Raw genomic sequence first — 18,236 nt, 5'->3', positions numbered from 1 at the left:
TGCTTTAGAGGGGACGAGACTTTAGATTTGAAACAGTTCTAACGTTTACAATAGTAAGTGCGGGTAACAATTGTTTTGTTCTTGTTGCATGCAAATATAACGAGACATTTTTGGTTTTTAGTTGCAAAGTGTAATGTGACACTCTTGTTTTTCACAAGGGAGTAAATTCAATTAGAGCGGACGAATCGTCATCACTCTTTCCCACGAGATGTTTGCTATCTTTAGTAACAAATGGTAACTTAACACTTTTGTTTTTTATATGGGAGTAAATTCAATTAGAGCTGACAAGTTATCGGCTATTGTTTCCAGGATATTAAACAAAAAAGAAGGTTTTGTTTCTGGACGGTTTTTACGTCTCTGCAGTAGCAGTTTAATAGTTTTATTTGATGACATTCATTTCAGCCCGATATTTTTTAAGGGAAAAAGTATGAAAACTGTTCAAATGTTCTTTGAAGACTGCGTGGCACCAAGTTAAAGTGCATTTAATTAAATCAGACTTTCAACGTGTCAGAGATTTTTTTTTCTCTTTCTTTCTATTTTCGGTGAAGTTGTGTTGTGTTGTGTTGTGTTGTGTAAAAAGGTAAACTTACGACTTGTGTAAAATGCAAAAAAGTCTCTAAATTAACTTGAGTATTTTTGAGCAAAAATTTCTCTTGGGGGTTGGAAGGGTTATGTGATCGGTGAGCGAGGGAGTTATGCATGTGCGGGTGTCACACCAATCACAGTGCGGGTTGTATCAAAGAGCGAATCAAATTGCCCGTTAGAAAATAAGATGATAACTACATTAATCTGGAGACATGTCAGATTACTGTAGTTTGTTCAGTCAAACATTTTATAGCTTACTATTTAGCTATCTTACCATGACCGATGTAACATCGCAACCAAAAAAACTTGTCAAATTAACCAAATCATTACTGTACCATGAATGCTTCTATCTACAAAACTTCACAGAAAAAAATAACTCTTGCACGTCTTGCGTGCCTATGTTTTAAAACACGTAACCACGGTCACAGATTGCATCCAGTGTAGGCTGATTCCAATAGCCACAAGGTTTAACTGACAAAAAACAAACAAACAAACAGACAAACAAAACCAAAAAAAAACACTTAAATAATAGAGCACAACAATATTTTGGAAGACAAGAGAGCTCTTTAAACCCCATGTGGTTGTTGTCATTATTTGATTGGCAGGAAAGACAGGAAAAGGGATGTTGAGAATTTGGTTGGATGTGGGTGATACCTTCCGTAACATGTACACCCCTAAATTAAAATAAAATTCCTGTGATTTTGAAGTTAGAATGACCACTGTAGTTAAGGAAGCACCTTAAGTGGTTAAAAAGAAGCCTGAAAATATACCCAGGCTTGAACAGTACTAGACCTCATGACAATGTGATTGCGCTACTCATTGCTCTATCACCTAAGCTAGGATGCTAAATTGGAGCTAGTCAGTAACGAAAGATTTCTCCGAACCACCCCAACATACGGTAATAAAGCCCCTTAAAGAGAGTATTTTCAAATTCTTTACACAGGGGTATGAGACAAACTGGCAAATGACTAGGTCCACTTTGGCATCCTATCTTAGTTGTTATTATTACAAGTCTTGAACTAGAAAATGGTAAAAAGAAATCCTTTATCTTTTAAGATCATTGTGTCGTGACAAACAAGATGATTCTGAGCATAAATGACCATTTTCCCAGCAAATCATAAGAAACTTAAAAAGGTTGGGCTGACTTTTTTCAATCTATGCACCTCTTTGGCTATGAAATAGGGTGATATGAAGTATTAAATTTCGAGATTTCTTTCTATTTGTTAATATGTAGCATTAGTATGATCGTCACCGTAAACAATAGCAAACATAACAAAGTTATTCGAAGTTTGACGACTGCACAAGTGAGATTTTGAAGAACTTATTGGCAGAGGACAGTTCTGACAGCGAGAGTGATCAATGCAGTGGGGGAAGGTAACTGATGGACAAAATCAAAAATCCCCTAAACATGAAGCTTGGGCATGTTGGAATAACAGTAATAACACAACAGTTTGAATTTCATTATCAGTGATATTATGTAGGCATTATATTTTGCGATTTTAGTTTTTGCGTGTCCTATATTTCGCGAGTATTAAATTTTACAATTTTAACACAAAATTTAGTGAGAATAAGGTATACTGGCAAAGAGTTTAGAGTGACCGATTATACAAGGGTTTGGTCAAGACTCAACACTTTAAATCGAGCAATTATCTACATCACTTGCAGGCTGTAAAAACACCTTAAAACCGACAGCAGTGCCAGCTGTATCTTTTTGGAAGTAAGGCTCTGTGGTGAAGAGGAAGTCTCTGAAGAAAAAAGTCCCCTGTTAAGTGAAAAATTGTGGTGAAGGAATCGGAAACAAGAACCGTGAACACAGCAAATGTAGCTATCAGTTCCATGTGCTATAAGCAACGTTCAAAGAATCCCAAAATTAATTTATGGTCCAATATCACTTCACAGTTAAAAACTAAAAGCAGCAAGGAACTTTTCATGATGAATGCTTTAACCAACATAACCTTACCAGGCCCTGTATTGGATGGGAAACCTTTTTACAAGTTTTTAGTGATACATTTGGAAATGCTGAGAACTCTACGGAAAAAGGATTCTCTTTGTTAAACCTTCCATCTTTACATTTACTTTGCAAATGTGGTAGAAAGAGAACTCCAGAGAACAGTAGGTAATCGCATCCATCTGGATAGCCCATTGGCATCATGTCATATGCCAGCTTTCGTGTCTCTGATCGCAATCGTGCTTTCATTAAAGTTTTTCATGCATTTAATCTGCATTGAGCATTTGATCGCACCTTCACTGAGCCGTCATGGTGCCCTCATCATGCTTACTACATGCCCTCATAATGTTCCTGACAATTATTATGCACAATGCAACGCATAATGACGCATGATAACCGAGCCTCGATGCATGATAAATTATCGAGTTTTAGCCATTTTGTTCACTTTGAAAACACAGTCAAACACTGGAAATTTGTCTTTAGTTTGGTTGTCATAAACATTTCAAAGTTAATGTGATGATTGATGGAAATTTCAGTTTGGGTGCATCCCCAAAACAGCTGTTTGAAATGGATATATCTTTTTTCTGTGGAGGCATGTAAGATCGAAACTTTTTGTTTTTGAGAAAAATAAGGCTAAAATGGCAACTATTTAGTTGGGTGCAATTCGAAAACAATGGCTTTTATCTTATAAACTTCGTCCATTTTGTATATTTTTCACACAGCATTATACACGTAGGCTGTGCTATCTTTTTCTTCAAAATCAAGGTTTTTTTAATGGAGGCAGTGATAATATGAAGGTAAATCTAGCGTTGTGTCATGCACTAAAGGTGATCAAGAACATGGGCAAATGATTCTCTGAGCACACTTTGATTTGCTTGATAGCCTGTTGTGTTTTATCTCTAGACAATGTAAAGCAAAAACAGGTTTTAGATCACATGGTTTGCATTAGCTAATGATAATTATCTCTACCAAATTTTGCTGCACAACAGAAAATGGCTGCAATTCAAATGGATGGACATTTTCATGGTTAATGATGCCAAATATATATTTATTTAGTCATGTTTCTTGTTTGGGGGAGGAATTTGCACAACTTTGATTAGGAGGATTTTGGAAAATCTTAGAAATACGTTTACAGTTTTTTAGCCTAGATTTGGTCTTTACACTTCATAAAAATAATGTCAGTACAAATACTCTTTTACATACATTTTGCCGTGAAAATACTGCTTCTGTGGTGAAGTTACACAGGCTTAAAGTCTGCCAAAATCCTGTACTTTGGACAACCTCTGAAATTTTAGCTGTGTTTCCCACCTCCCCCGCCTTCCCCCCAAAAAACCAACCCAATATGGTGCCATAATCCGTGAAAACTGCTAACTCCTGAATACCCTGTCACTGTTGTTAGCAATTAGCGGCATTTTCTGAAGAACAGAAGTACGGGTCAGAATACAGTAGACGCTATTCTTATTGAGTGACATGCAAATAAGTAGCATGGTATTCAGCAGTTATTAAACCTTCAAAAAAGGGGCAACTAAATTTATTCTTAAAGACTGATGACTGCTATGCTGGCCGCCTAAAGAAATTAAATTTGTTATCATTGGAAGAGAGGTGATTGTTAGCAGATGATACTTTTTCATGTAAAGTTCTTCACGGAATAATTGATATTGATGTTGAACCTCATGAACCTCCTTATTAAGGAAACTGATCACTATTCGTTTAGACAAAAGGTGAGATATGCGAGAACAAATGTTCTTAAATATACTTTCATAGAGTTGTGGGAACATGGAACTCCCTTCCCCTTTCCATTCAGGAGGCAAAAAGTGTAAATTCTTTTAAAGCTTTAGTCAAAAAGTTTCTTTTATGGATTAGTATATTCTTTGAATATATTTTATCGTTATATCATCTAATATTTATTACTACCATAATTTAATTTGTATCATTATTTTCATTTTAGTACCATTGGTGATTTGCTTTAATACGGGGTCTTTGACCCTTTTACTTCTGTTTTTTGTGTGACATAAATTGTAATAAATAAAAGATAAAATAAATAAATAAACCTTACAAGGGACCCATCACAAGTCAGAACTTGAGGTGAAATGTTCGCCCACTTGCTCTGGCTTGCATTATATATAACAACCACAAAAGCTCTCTGTGTTCTCTGATTGGCTACTTCCCGAGCAAAACCTTGTATTTCGCCCATTACTGAGACAATTTATTCCCATTTGGAGCCAGGTATGAGCAACTAAACAATATGGCGGAAGCGAAATTACAACATTGGCAAAAATAATATTCATTGTTCAAATCATCAAACGAGTTCGTAACAAGGAAAAGTGCACTTACCTTGACGAAATTTGTCTACCTTAGCACTCAAATCCTTTCTTCCAATTTTTATAAGCAGTTCCTCCAGAAGATCGAGGTTTTGAGGAGAAATCCGGGCATTGCGTTCCAGAGCGTCAAATAAGTGCAACCCGTTCTCAATGTTTTCTGCTCGCCCACGCGGAATGAAATCTAAAGCGAGATATTTCATCTTCTCCACATCTTGTCGGGTAAGTTCCTCCGAAAAATCGAAAAGCAGTATTCTGAAAGGACTCAATTGATTTTCGTGGAGAATACTCTCCATTCCCGTAGGAAACATTAGCTCAATACTGTTGTCAGATGCAGCAACGTCGGTCATCGTGTTTATAGATACCAACCTCTTTATGCTTTGCCCCCGAAAGTTTGTTTTCGGGCTACGTATGCGCTTAGGCTCGCGCTGCGCATCAACCTCGTTCCCAGGGTCTCTCATCTTACCGCCCCCTGGAGCGAGCGGAGGCGGTGAGATGAGAGACCCTGGGAACGAGGTTGGCTACGCATGGGCTACCTAGGGGGCTCTGTAGTACTACGTATCACGGTGATCACGACGATCACAAACCCCACCTGACTACCGGACGTGACTACCGGACGTGACAATAATAATACTAAAAAAAATCAAAAACCATTCAGCGGATTAAGTCAAGAAATTGGTATATTATAGAAGATAAAGAAGACAGTTCTCCAAGTTTACGAAGTGTGCGTTGTCCCAAAGTTGAGATATTCGTGGAAATGTTTCGCGCAAAGTTACAGAGCCTAGTATAGAGCCGCCATGTTAGTGTTCCTCTTTGGTACAAATGACGGCCAGAAAATAGTGTAAACATCTGGAACTTGCTTTGGTTATCTAGGACACTGATTACCTGCACTGGACAAACAAGCATTTAAATAAGCACTTTTCTAAATACTATAGATTCTTCAACGGCTAAAAATCACGAGATAAATACATATTTTTCGACAAACGCGATCGTAGCTTATGTCACGCACCGCCATAATTCTGAAATTCAAAATGCGCTGGTTTCCAAACGAAGAAGGCTATAAAAATATCAGCTTTATTGAAGTGTCAATGTATTTAGTATTAACTACTAATTGGGGACAGAGCAAAAAAAGTTAAAATTATTTACAATGAAATAAATAAAAAAAGAAGTGTGTGTACAATCAATCTGCAAAAATGTATGTATATGTAGTACATAAAAACAGTAGGTATATTATAGGTAGTCTTTAAGAAAATTTTACAGAGGTTACAACAATTATTGGTGTTGTACGGAAAAGACGTTAGGTCTTTTTTCCTAATGTTCTTTTTACATGATTCGATATTCAGAGAGCCTTTCAATTTATTACGTTGATATAAATTTAGTACCTCGGCTAGATTCTAGAATACCCGGCCACTAAAATCTGGAGCTTAAAAACCTGCTCCCAGTCCCGCAGTCATCTAACATTATACGCGTCCCAGCATGCTTTGTCCGCAATTGTTTGTGCGTTTATTACCGATGACGACTACAAACCGGACGTTATACTCGTTCTGAGCCAATGTCGTGCCCAGAGTCTTAGTTCCCCTTAACCAGAGGTCGGGAAACGAGTCAGCATGCGCAGTGCGGGGCGAACACTCTCGGCACCATTCTTGTCTCCAGAGGCCGCACTCCTGTTGGTCAGCACCAAGAATCGCGACCTCTGGGAAGGCCCAACATCGGAAGTCTGCGATTCACGGACTTCCCGTCACTCTGCGCATGCTCAGAGTCAAATCTGACAAATCTGATTGGCTAAGCGTACGAAACGAATACTCTGCGCATGCTCAGAAAATCGGACCTGGCCAGAGGTCGCGATTCTTGGTGCTAACCAAAAGGAGCGCAGCCTCTGGGGACGAGAATGTCTCGGCACGAGACTGAATTTAACTTCAAACAACAAACATGACCTCGAGGCTCTGGGGAGTAAAGTAAGGATTCCTATGAGTTTATTCCGCAGAGCTTAGACATGATGTCTTGTCTACGAGTGAATTTTAATATATCGAAATTGGCCTGTTGGGGACTTTTTCCGTGGTGGTCTAATCTAAACACGGGGCGGGGGGGGGGGGGGTTGGGAGAATTTGATACAGTTATGTATACCGTCGACTGCGGCTTGAGTTTGCATAATTGTCGAGGGTTCCCTAACCCCCAGAGTGTTTAAATGAGGCAAATACCAAAAAAAGGTTCTCTATTGCTTTTGTAAACTATTTCTCAAAAATAATCCGACAAATGAAGGAAAATGTTGTTTATCCACTTCATGATTGAAATAGATTTTCTTAATACACACTCTGGGCAATCATATTTACTACCTCTTCACTCTTGATTTTTTTTTTGTAGATTTAACACTCACTCCGTTAAATTTGGTAAGCATTCCCTTCAGATATTTCAGGCCACTTTTTCGGTCACGTGACGTAGTTAGACCAATTACGTGCGAGTGAAAATATTTGATGGATAATTTATGAGGGGGGTGAATAAGTTTTCAGACAGATGGATTTGGCCTTAAAAGCGCACGGACTGTGGATTTTTGCAGTAAATCGAGTGGATGCGCGAATTTTGAAAACACAGTGGATCGTGGATCAGCTGTGAATTTTGGAGTGGATTCCAGATTGTGCCTGTCTTAATTTTCGAATCTTGGGTCCTAAATGATATCTGGATCATAGATCTTTCTTCAGCCTTGGTCAGTATGTTAATGAATTCATCCAAATTATTTCTTTTTTCGAACGAACCTCATTTAAACTCGGGTGTGAGACTGTTATTGGAATTGTGCTGTGTTAAAGTCATCAAACATGTTGCCCTCCTTACTATTTATGCGAAATTAAGCATGGCATTCACATTTACCAGTTTACCTTTGAGCTTTTACACTTTGTTTCCGGATGTGGTTGTGGATTTGAACAAAAATATTGGCGGATCGACGGATTTGGCGAAAATAAAAAGGCACGGATCGGCGGGGCTTGCATACCCCTATTCATCCCGCTCATTTATAAAGCCTGGTATCTGTGCTGTACGACTGACATTGATTGATTGGCAGTGGAAAGCTAGCACTATTGTTGCCAATCATGATTGACATGGAAAGCTGCTTTTACAAGTGCTTGCGCCTCTTTCTCTGTCCTTTTTTGTGGGAGAGAGCGTTTTAACTACTGTTTCTGCTGGGGGATAGCAGTCCTTTTGTTTGTCCATTTCGCAGAATTTTATAGTCGGTTTTCACCATTCAACATTCCTTTCTTGTAGCTCTCAAATAAGTAGGCATATAAACAGTATTCTAAAATAGCCCAATAACCCAACGGAAACAGAAGTTTGATACACTTGAAATTAATTCTTCGCCAGCACTCTTTTGATATTTGCTACGCAATAAACATGATTTTTATACAGTCAAACTAGGTCAAGGGAACCCCCCCTCCCCCTCCCCACTAGATTCCATAATGGAAGGATTACAGGCAGGCAGTGTAGGACACGGTTAACGTGACAGTATTCGACCAATCATGTACATGCTCAGCATGTCTAAATTACTACTTAGATGTAAGTGAAAACAAGCTTTTGCCACACAGCTTTTCAAGCTGTCTGACAAAATTAAACAGTTATTTCATTTCTTTCTGAAATACACAGGGCTGTCATTAAGGGCCATAACCCGTAACACCTGTTTCGGCCGAGTATGCTTGATGTTCCCTGTGGAAAATGCTGTGGGTAAAATTGCTTGTTATTGATGGAGTTCAACCATAAAGTAACAAATTTGCTACGGGGGGGGGGGGGGGGGGGAGAGAGAGAATAAGGCTACAGGTGGCTAAACACTTACTGATCATGATGTCCAGCCCTGATAAATTCCACGATTTAAAAGTAACAATACAAACTCACCTTTGCCTGGGACACTGGTGTGTTATGTGAAGCAACTGGTGATTGTGTGGCTAATGTATCTACACTCCTTACATCCTTCTTGTCATTCTGAAATAACTAATTAAAAACAAATGATCCAAATACTTCAATGACGAAGCTCTCTTCTCTAACAAATGCTCATCAAACAGTTTACTTTTACAGTTCCAGTCGTGAGCCATCAATCTTCTGAACTTTAATTGTATTAAATCAAGATTAGAAATCATTCCTCCTCCCCCTTTCCTACGCTGTTAGTTGCTTGTTTGCTTTTTTGTTTATTTTGTAATTTCAAGTTTTCCTTTCCTTTTAGTTTTTTTCTTTCTCTTTTTTTTTCTATTTCTTGTTTTTTATCCTGTTTGATTTAATTGTAGCTAATACGTGTTGTCAGAATTAATTAATTACTTTATTTTATTCATTTTTCTAATGTAAGTAAGTAACACCTGGTGTAAATAAGTAATGTACATTGTAGTATCGGAGTAGCCATACCAGAGTACTTTGTTACTGTAATTTGTAATTTGTGATACATGTAATTTGTTAAAGACGTGTTACTTTAAATAAATAAATAACCTCATTCAAGACAAAAAAGACAAAACAAAAAACAAAAAAAATTAATCTTCTGAACTGATTGTGAAATATATGCAATGTTCCAGGGTTAGTTATCAGACAGGTGCACTGTAGTTAATCGAGACAAGATATTCCACTTGATAATTGCAATTTCTTTTTGGTGTCTGCTTGATGGTGTAAGCTTGACAATGGATTATACAAATAGTAGTATACTGCCAGTCTTAATTATTTATTTACTTATCTATTCGTTAATAATTTACATATCAATTACAAATACTATCATTGGAAATTGCAATTACTATCATAGTATGTAATGTATCAAACATGAGAGACAGTGTTTCATCGGGGTGTCCAAACACCAAGTAGAGAGTTGAAAATACGACGCACAGCGGAGTATTTTTGACGAAATTCAAGGTGTTTGGATAGCCGATGAAACACTGTCTTGAGTGTTTGATACATCTTCTCGATCGAAACAAAAACTAAGGAGTAAACGGAGAGGTAAAATCGTCAAAATCGATGCTAATTAAGACCGGGTATCCAAACCTCCTTCAGGGTTGTGATTTTCTTTGTCTTAACTTGATGAATTACTTATAAGTCTGAGAGGTAATGGTCTAGGGGTCCATTTTGCATGTATTGTTGGCCTACTATTTTACATCTTGCTAGCATAGGCTCACATAATGTAGTAAAGTTTGGAGGATGGCTAGCATCCTTGCATTGTGTGATCTCTCAGCAAGACACACCAACAGCTTTGTGCTGAAGAGACCTCAGATGAACATCTGGCAGAACTGAGAAGCTGTTGTGTTGGGGTCTTTCTGAACTGGTAATTATACTAATTTTAATTATTGACTTAAGTGTAAAACTATTTAAAAAAACATGTTTGTACATGCATTCTGAGGTCTGACCAGAGGAGTTCTGACTGTACCTTTCTTTGAGCCCCTGGTTTCCCATTATCAATTGAAGAATCATCTTTTGTCCTTGCTATTGGTCCTGAACCAACTGAAATCACAATCAAGTCACATGAATTTTTATTACCACAAAATGTGCTAATAGCAACTTTGTAGACCAGAATAAATAGTAGCACAAAAAAGTTGCCTGTATACTCAAATATACCGTCCTGTAGTTTTCTGAATGTTCTACCACAGACTTAAATCAAGGGGAAATTGTTGTTTGTCAGTGAAAATTACTAGCTAATGACGTTGACAGTGTTCTAGTTAGATGTACATATACTGTACATGTACATAGTTACAATTATTATAAAAGTCAGTGGCATACCGAGTGGTAACAAATTGATAAAAACTTTATGATATCCTCACATGTGAAGATATCATCTTTGATAACATTTCTCTTTTGTCCCTTTAACTACACTTAAATTTGTTGATGTATGATTGAAACATCTTCGAATCTTGTTCGGTTGTCTTCCGCAATCTTCGGCAATCTTCAGTAATCTTCGCAAAATGTTCGGAAATCTTCGCAAAATGCTCAGAAACGTTTGTCTGGCCTTCAGAACAATTTTGGATAATCTTCACAAATCTTTAGAAAATCATCAAAAACAGCATCACCAGCATGTCTATATAATAAAAAGAACATTGCACATTAGCTCAAAGATATGAATTTTATGTTCTTGTGACAAAAACAATATCTCATGAGTGAAATATTGTTCTTGCCAATCGAACATAAAATTCATAGCTTCTCACCACCGTGTAATATCCGGTATGTATCTTTGCTGCGAAACCCAGAAAACCAGAAATATTTCTGGAATGTTATAATTGTCTATCAACTGAAGGGCAAAGCCAAAAAAGGTGCAAGAAAGCTGGAAACAATCTCCATTGTAACCATTTTGGATATTTTTTACATTTAAAACACACCTCCAATTCACCCACTCGTAGAAGAATTCAATCGACAACATAAATAATGCAAGCTTGGCAAAACGCTTTCCTACCTGAACTAGTAGGGGCTTTAATATCTGACAATGTGAGACTTTTAACTTTTTCCATTCTCTTGCTTGACTGTCCTTCTCCTCCTGGTAACACACCATTTTCCTGTCCCTCCCCTTTAGGTGTTGCTTTCCCCATGGAAGAAGGTGATGACAGGTAGGGGGCAGGGGTGGAGTAGGCACGTTGTTTTTTTGGTTGACTCTCCTGAGTTTGGAACAGTTTTTGAAGTTGCTCCATTTGGAGTTGGTTTTGTTGAAGGAATTTCTGCTGTTGATCCTTTTGCTCTTGTGGTATCTGTTGCTTTTGAGATGTGCTTGATGAAAGAGAAGCATTTGCTCCACTTGGACTACTTGTCTTTGACTGCTCATACATCGAAAGAAAAAAACAGCAAGAGTTTAAAAATATTCATGCTGGACCTACATGCACTTAACAAATCCTTCAAACAATTCAACTAACATTATGATTGGGTCTTGTTGCCACATGTTACAGCCAAACGTTGGAAGATGTGGCATAGCTACCTTGTTGAAAACTTTCATCTAGTAGTATCATAGTTCAACTACCTTCTAACAAGTACTTATGAAGTGAGCTAACCATTCCACCATTTCTATCTACTAGAAAATAATTTGTTCCACATTAGATCAAAATCTAAGTAATGTTCAAAAGGTTTCAAATGAATACAAAAACAAAATTCTACCTTTTCACAATAATTTGTATTTTTTCATGTTATCATTTATAGCAAGTTTTCTTTTAAAGTAGACTGTCAGGCATATAATTATTATTCATTAATAAAGGCATGGAGGTGTAAACTGTACATAGTCTGGCTTTAAAGATGATTTCCAGTCCGTACTGCGCACCCTAAAGAGTTTCTTTACATTTTTTGTTTTGTTTCATGTAAAACATCACAAAATGAAACCATTTTGCAACTACTTGCATGAAGTAAATGCAAAGTTTCATGTCAACTTCCATTATGGATGCAAGACATGCGAAGCTTTATGCTTCGTTCTTTCTTGTATCACTTGATAAAACAACTTCGCAGCTGTAAAAATCAATGAAGCTGTTGGAAAAGAACTTGAAAGGCCTCAAGGATAAGGTATGAGATAACATCGATACGCATTCCATTGAGTGAGACTTATAAATGTTTATAAACATTAGGGTGCTGAGACTGCGCAGTACGGACTAAATATTATCTTTATAAACCATTTATAAACCTTTGAACAGGACATGTTAAATTATACTGATACCAACCAAAATTTTTCAGGTCACCCATTCCTTTCCCGAATCAGCAGGAAACCCAACTCATATTCAGTTAACAACACATCAATTTTTGGACTCAAGAAGGAACACTTATCACAAAGTCCTACCTGATTGTTAAATCTCTCCTGTGCCTTTGCAAACAGCTGCATTATATCAACTTTTTCTTCTGAAGCATTTGTTTGACTTTCCTTTGAACAGAAGATATTACAAAATTTGTGTACACTAAATGGTTGGATTTAGTTAAATTAATAATATTTCATTAAAGGTACAGAACGCAATTTAAATATATCCATTCGTTAAAAATTCTTAGAGAGCTGGGTGCGATAGAATCTTGTGTGGGGAGATTCACTCTAGGAAACCAATTTTACCTTTAGAGAGAAACCCAAAGTTTTAGGGAGGGAAGGATTAAAAGATAATTATTAATTTATTAAAAACATTTTTGGTGGTGGGGAATCAAACCCAAAATTTAAATGTGGAATCTTGAGATTCAAGTACACCTACAGGTACAAGCAAACTCTTTAAAATAATAGGGTGGGGGGATGGGAATTTGTCCACCTAATTTATTACAGGCTGTTCACGATTTAAGAGTAACAATACAACGCTTTGGACAAGCAGACCTCAAATTTTGTTTGCCCTGGTCAAGTCTTGGAAAGTATACATTTTTTTTTTTATGTTTGTTATTTTGTTGGCAGAAATTTGCCTGGGCCCTTGCCCAGAGGGCAAGTGAGTTAATGAAAATTACTTGCCCAGCAGGAAAATCTACTTCTCTAGAACATTACTGGATGGCACTTTTTTCAAACCCCACTGTTTGTCAATGAAACAGAAAAAAATAGAATTACCAGGTGAGGACACTTAAGAATGGATTTCTAACGGTTTTATTGTTAGTCCAGGGCTCAAAATAAACTTGAGTTCCAGCTTGCCCTTGGGCAATTTTGCTTGCCCTGGGCAGCTTGCTCTTTTATTTTAGTTCATACATGGCTTGCCTAATCCCTTGCCCATTGGGTAAGAGAGAATGAAAAGTTACTTGCCCAGGAAGAGAACCTACTTGTCCTGGATGCCTGGACAGCACTTTCTTCAAGCCCTGCTGTTACATGTAGTCGACAATAGATTGTGGTAAGTAATATGTACCTTTCTCATTTCTGCAGTGGGATGTGGATTGACTACAACAGGGCTTCCCATCACACCTGTCTGAGAACTAAGCCTTCAACAAAAAAACAAAGTACCAATCATTAGCTTATGCTAAAGGAAGATATTAATCATTAGCATTCTGCTGATTAAAACTTACTCACACAGCAATGACTATAAATTACAATCCATCGAATTAAACGCTAAATTTTACTCACGTTTCCATCAGTGTTGCCAGCCTTTTACACTCATCACTGTCATAGAACCAAATACCAAATATGCCTTCTGAAATAGTGATAAATATCAATATTAATAATGTGTTCAGTTTTTGTGTTGATCAGAAAGATCAAGATTATAGAAGTGCATGTACATGTACATACAGTCTTTCTAAAAAATACCCTCTGTTTCATACTATATTTAAAACAGCAAGAGAGAATATGGCTTACTATAGAAACTGACAAAATCAAAGGTAGTCACATGCAGTTATGGCCACAGCAGGGAGATCTAATGATCCCATACAGGTGTACAATGCTAGACCAATGTGATAGCCAGCTAATATTGTTCATGACCAATTTCACTTTTAATCAACAGGACAGCAACAGATCAAATTACAGATCCTGTTGTCCCAATTTATTTATAAAAAAAAAAATGAAATGTGAAATCCTAGGGTGTGACTTGTAAGAGTACCGTACATAATTGAAACACTCAGGAAGCTAAGTACTGTTAGTGTTACAAGTATCGTTGTAGAGCAGGGTTGTTTCCAGACAAACCTCAGGATCGCTGGTAACAGCAACAAACTAATTTATTTCTGAGAGGTAACTTCACCAATTTACAGCACTAAGCTTCTTCAAATTTGAACCAATCTCTCCTACAGAAGAAACTCTCACTCTAATATATATGAGGCTTAAAGTTCTAGAAACTTCTATTAGGCGCTAAATTATTAAGTAGTTTGACACAGTTTCTAATCTGAGTAATTACATAAGGATCAGAATGTTCTGGAATGTCCTTATACAAATTCGTCACCGCTGAATGACTTCCGGTTCAAGATTGTTCTAGAACTTGACTTAGACAATTTTTCGTAACAGTTAGCAACTGTTTGTGATCAGTATTCTTCCACAAATGTTAGTAGGGTTGATCAAGTCTTCATGTGTACTCAAGCTAAAGTCCACCAAAGGATATAATTTGCCCGTAATCAGGGGCTTCACCCAGCAGGAGGGTAACAGGATTTTGCAGGTGGACAAAACTTTTTGAACTGAAATTCTTTATAAGAAAAACTTTCCTCTACAATGTAGATGGTCAAACCAGGCAGGCAAAATCATCTGGCTCACACCCAGTCAATTTGCCTGGTGCCCAGCCCTTAATGAAACCCCTGCATAATGCACTGTTGCTTTACAGTGTGCTGTGTCAAGTTGTGTTTTTACTTACTGGTGTTATTTCTGTATAACAGAAAAGGATCCTGAAGTTTAAACTCCATGTTATTTGTTATTGGTTCCATCATATTATTCATGTTTAGTCTGTTCATTATGAAGAAAGCACTTGTTGGAGTTGTGGACCTAAGAAGAGACGTAAATTGTGTGACAATTAAACTTAGTTAGTTACAGTCTGTAGAGAATGCAATGAAGGACACTTTCTGTTTGAAAGAGTTAATATGTGATAATGAATTGAAAATTGAAAAGCAGCAAAATCAGTCTCCCAGATAAATAATTGAATATAACTTGTACTGATTGCAGAAATACAGTTTGAAATAAATAATTATGTCTAACAAGTAAGAAAAATAGTTATGTATAAATCATTATTATGATTATTATGATTAATCATAGAGCTTGACTATGTTTGTAGCTGATATAACACAAGCTCTGATTGGTTAATAATCCCATAATACCCATAAGCCAATTACAGGCCTGCAAAAACAAAACAAAAGATAATTGACGAACCATTTTATGAGCCATATAGTAAACTACTTATTTACCTGGAACATTCAGTCTTCACCCTGGGTTCATATGTACATTTAGTTAAAGTTCAGGCATAAAAGAACTATAATGGCATGCTTACCTACTATAAACAAACAAAGCTCCTTCAACTTCTGTTTTCTCCTAGAAGAAAAAGATGTTAATTTAGTGAGAGAAAATGACACCAACATGTATTAAGAACATTAAACTTCCATTATTATTTTAAAATTGCCTGAAAGGTGAAAATAAACAGTAGCTCATAACCTTGCATTTAGTCTCAGAAAAAATTTCATCGGCGTGCTTGTAAGATTTGGCATTTTGATGAGTGTCTCCTGTGATACTGCCAGAAAGGTGATTAGAAATAAATGCTGTACATGTGTATGTATATGTGGCCCAATGAAGACTTAACCACGAATGTTTCTGCTCTCACTAATAATAGCCAAGTATAAATCTACTAGCGTTCTATCATACATGCCGTTTTCTGATTAGCTACGCTACTCACTATCTACTCTGTACTGGATAGTGAGTCGCGAAGCATTGTTCCCTTGTTAATGAATTGAGGGACGCTTGTTGGTGTTTTCGAAGTGTCTGTGAACAGGATTTAGATAAAGTTTTGAATGACTACTAGATTTATACTAAGACAATTAGATTATTTGCCCTTGATTTCTATGCATAAAAGCTGACTCGGGCTGCGTCCTCGCCAGCTATCACACGATAGAAATCTGGAGTTCATAATCTAATTGTTTATTAGAATGTACAAATATAGCCTCCAGCTGATTTGATATTTCACTAGATGTCAAACTCACCAGGAGTGATAAGAGGTATGTCAGATGTATTCACAGGCTAGAGCTAAAATTGATTAAGTAGACTTCATCGTCTTTTACTTCAATTCTAATTAATATATTTAAATCATGGTCCCATGTTTTCTGGATGAAAAATAAGGGGTCCAGAAGGGGTAGAAGGGTTCCAGAAGAGGGTTCAGAAAGGGTCCAGAAGGAGATCCTGAAGGGGTCCAGAAAGGTTCCAGATGTTTTAAACCGACACAGCACCCCACTCCTGTTGCCTCAACTTGACCATGCAAAATTTCTCTGCCAATGCTGCTTTGGCTTTTGCCTGTCCCTGCAAAAACCTCTCTTGTACTTGTGTGCTGACACTTAAAATTTCATCTTTAGAAAGAATAATTATTCTTTCCGCCATGTAAGAGAATACCAGATTGAGGCTCCACCAAATTATTGGACAAAATTGTGTGATAGTGTTTGAAACATACCAGCAGTTCAGACAATTGCATAACATGTTAAACAATCATTCATTGCTTGTTCAGCGCTTTTATTAGAAGCCTACATGGCTGAGTTTGTCAACAAAACTTCAAAAGTGTAACCCCTACAACACTTACTGCCTACTTATTTCTCAGTTCAAACAAACTGATAAAATATTTCTTACATTTACCTTGACTGTTCATGTATATAAAAGTGTACACATCCATCAAATACGATTGCAAATTGCAAAACATTCCGCCATTTTCAGCAGTATCGTAATAAAACTTTAACCTTGCTTTCAAACTATTGCCATGTGGTCAGTTGAGCAAAGATGCTGTCAAAGTGTACTCCCATATACAGTCTGGGCAGACTGATTTGTTTACATTCTTTTGAAAGAAACCACGTACCAAAACAGTCATTTGAATAAATTCATTTGACTTCAGAATTGTTCTTTCATAAACCTATTGTGTTCTTCTTTGCTTATGGATGAATATCAACTGCACAAAACGAAACGCTTCATTCCAGTGATGAAATTTCGCCAGTCAACCCAACTTATTCTAAAACTTTAGTGCCTGAAGTCGCAGGTAAGGCCTTGTCATCTTCGCAATTTCTGGAAAGTCGTGAGCCACGCAAAGGGCCATCGATCAAAGAAATGAAAGACTTAATCTGTTCATTGTTTGGAAATTCATGCGGCCTGTTCACAGTTTTTACATTAATTTTGCAGTTGTGAAAGAAGCCAATGTAAGCTTACTTCAGTAAACCAAACAGAGATAAATCATTTACGAGCAGCGAGCGAAAAAGATCGGTTCCAGCATATAATCGATCATCATCGACTTTACTAACTTTGATGCCCAGAAAGCTGGAAATCGTATTTCCAAGAGTTTCAATTTCAGACCCCCCTAGCAAAGGTGGCCTTGCGGCCACTGCTATATCCTGAGCCGCCTACTTTTATACTGGCAGACATCTACTTCAAATGTTATTGAAAGCACTGCTTGTTATCATTTAAGCTTATTAATAGTTCGTCGGATTTCACTTTATCAATTAATTATTAGACAGTTAAAATTTACAAACGTCAGACCTATTTAAATAAATCGACACAACAACTACACTGTAGTAAAAGAGAATATGGAAAGAAGCTGAACTCAATAACGTCTAATGCTTGACGTTCTCCTATTATAAAAACAAGTTAGACTTAACATGCTTTTTAAGCTTACAATGTAAAACTGTCAGACGAAACCGAAAGCTAAAATTCACCATCGTGTTAACTATGCGTCGAATACTACGTACCCAAGCTTGCTTTTCCCCATTGAACTTGTAAAGCGCCACTTGTGAAGCTGTGTCTTCAATATTCACCACATATTGATCACATTTTTTGATCGCACTGAGGTTTAGTTTTGCAAACGAGTTTACAGCCC

General features: G+C 37.0%; 1 protein-coding gene across 2 annotated transcripts in view; it reads right to left on the bottom strand.

Annotated features, from left to right (window-relative positions):
• LOC110066141 (uncharacterized) overlaps nucleotides 1-18,236 on the bottom strand; it is a 28,142-nt gene that overhangs the window by 9,885 nt on the left and 21 nt on the right. For both annotated transcript variants that reach the window (XM_020773340.2, XM_089280980.1), the window contains exons 1-9: nucleotides 18,109-18,236; nucleotides 15,669-15,709; nucleotides 15,042-15,169; nucleotides 13,835-13,901; nucleotides 13,620-13,692; nucleotides 12,599-12,679; nucleotides 11,243-11,597; nucleotides 10,226-10,299; nucleotides 8,725-8,820 (exon numbers count right to left, since the gene is read on the bottom strand). The exon at nucleotides 18,109-18,236 is cut by the window's right edge and continues 21 nt beyond it. In XM_020773340.2, coding sequence (XP_020628999.2) covers nucleotides 8,725-8,820; nucleotides 10,226-10,299; nucleotides 11,243-11,597; nucleotides 12,599-12,679; nucleotides 13,620-13,692; nucleotides 13,835-13,901; nucleotides 15,042-15,169; nucleotides 15,669-15,709; nucleotides 18,109-18,236 — 1,043 coding nt within the window. The remainder of the gene's footprint in view (nucleotides 1-8,724; nucleotides 8,821-10,225; nucleotides 10,300-11,242; nucleotides 11,598-12,598; nucleotides 12,680-13,619; nucleotides 13,693-13,834; nucleotides 13,902-15,041; nucleotides 15,170-15,668; nucleotides 15,710-18,108) is intronic.

The sequence above is a fragment of the Orbicella faveolata genome, unplaced genomic scaffold (genome assembly GCF_042242905.1).
Source record: "Orbicella faveolata isolate gen_17 unplaced genomic scaffold, um_ofav_v1 contig_48, whole genome shotgun sequence".
NCBI lineage: Eukaryota > Metazoa > Cnidaria > Anthozoa > Scleractinia > Merulinidae > Orbicella > Orbicella faveolata.
This window is presented reverse-complemented; position numbering and strand designations above follow the sequence as displayed.